Source organism: Lucilia cuprina, chromosome 2 (assembly GCF_022045245.1).
Source record: "Lucilia cuprina isolate Lc7/37 chromosome 2, ASM2204524v1, whole genome shotgun sequence".
In the NCBI taxonomy this organism is placed as follows: domain Eukaryota; kingdom Metazoa; phylum Arthropoda; class Insecta; order Diptera; family Calliphoridae; genus Lucilia; species Lucilia cuprina.
The window spans coordinates 9,604,851-9,606,055 of NC_060950.1; the positions used below are offsets into that span (position 1 = coordinate 9,604,851).

At 30.3% G+C, this 1,205-nt stretch overlaps 1 protein-coding gene across 1 annotated transcript; it reads right to left on the reverse strand.

The window, feature by feature from the left end:
• Positions 1-202: 202 nt before the first annotated feature.
• LOC111683151 lies at positions 203-1,205 on the reverse strand. The gene has a single exon (XM_023445199.2). It carries the CDS (start codon positions 1,128-1,130, stop codon positions 393-395), a length of 738 nt encoding a protein of 245 aa, XP_023300967.2. The 5' UTR covers positions 1,131-1,205; the 3' UTR covers positions 203-392.

Below are 1,205 nucleotides of genomic sequence, written 5' to 3' on the forward strand. Positions count from 1 at the left end.
ACTATATAACTGCCATAATACATAGAAAGATAGACATACAATTGTGGTCCAGAATAAATGAGATAAATTTTGGAAATTTATACAAATTGTCATTTTTTCTTTTTTTTTTTTTGTTAGATTTTTTCTTCGATTTTGTTTTGATCGAAATATAAAAACTGTTGATTTACTGAATGTGTACCCTACCCCACTATAGTAGGGAAAAGATATGAGACTTGAATCACCGACAAAGTTTTGGGATCAGAAATTGAAAGCGTATTATAATTTCAGAACTAATTCGTTGTCATAACTCAAAATTAAAAAAATAGAACTGAAATTTTACATAAAATTACATAAAAATTTTATTGTTTACAAAACAATATAAAAATTACAACAAAAAATCGTTTAAAATAGATTCAATGACGCGGTAGGGTCTCAAAAGGCATTATTATACCAGTGGGTAATATAACGAATATTATTTTTGAAGCTCTACAAGTGTCGAATTTTGTAGGATGAGTTGTTATAGTGGAATTTTTAAATATTTCATACACTTGACAACCATTTGAATAGTTTTCCACTTTAGTCCACAACCAATGTGGTGCAATAATAGGTGTGACCATGGTTGACGGCAATGCCAATGATAACTTCTCTTTAAGTTTACGACAAGCTAAAGAGCACAAAGAAAATGATCTTTTTAAAGCTCTCAAAGGTATACCGATTTTTTTACTATCTCGACTGCTTGTATTTTCTTTTATACATATTCTGGGACTTAGTCTGGAATCTCGAAAAATTGAGCTTTTTTGCGAACACACATCACATTGACAACATTTACAATTTTGAATCACACTGTATGTTGGTGAATTTCTAACTAAACATTTTTCAAGCCCCTTATTATGCTGGTCTTTGCAACATGTTTCAAATTTTACCACAGACGAACAACCACTTTTGTTAGCTTGCTCTATGGTGGTATATTCGGAATTGAAAAATTTTTGTACTCTTCCGCCTCCAAAGAAAAATAAAACACGATCTATGCCCGACATCAAGGGCTCATCGGGAAATGGTCCGAAAGCATCGTAAACAGGAATTTGTGTTTTCTTAAAGGTTTTAGCGTATAATGAACATTTCGGTATGACCGTTTGCGATTTGCAGTGCATGTTAAATATGAAAATTATTTATATGATATAAAAAAATGTTTATTTTTAATAAATTTAAAAACTAAAGAGAAATTT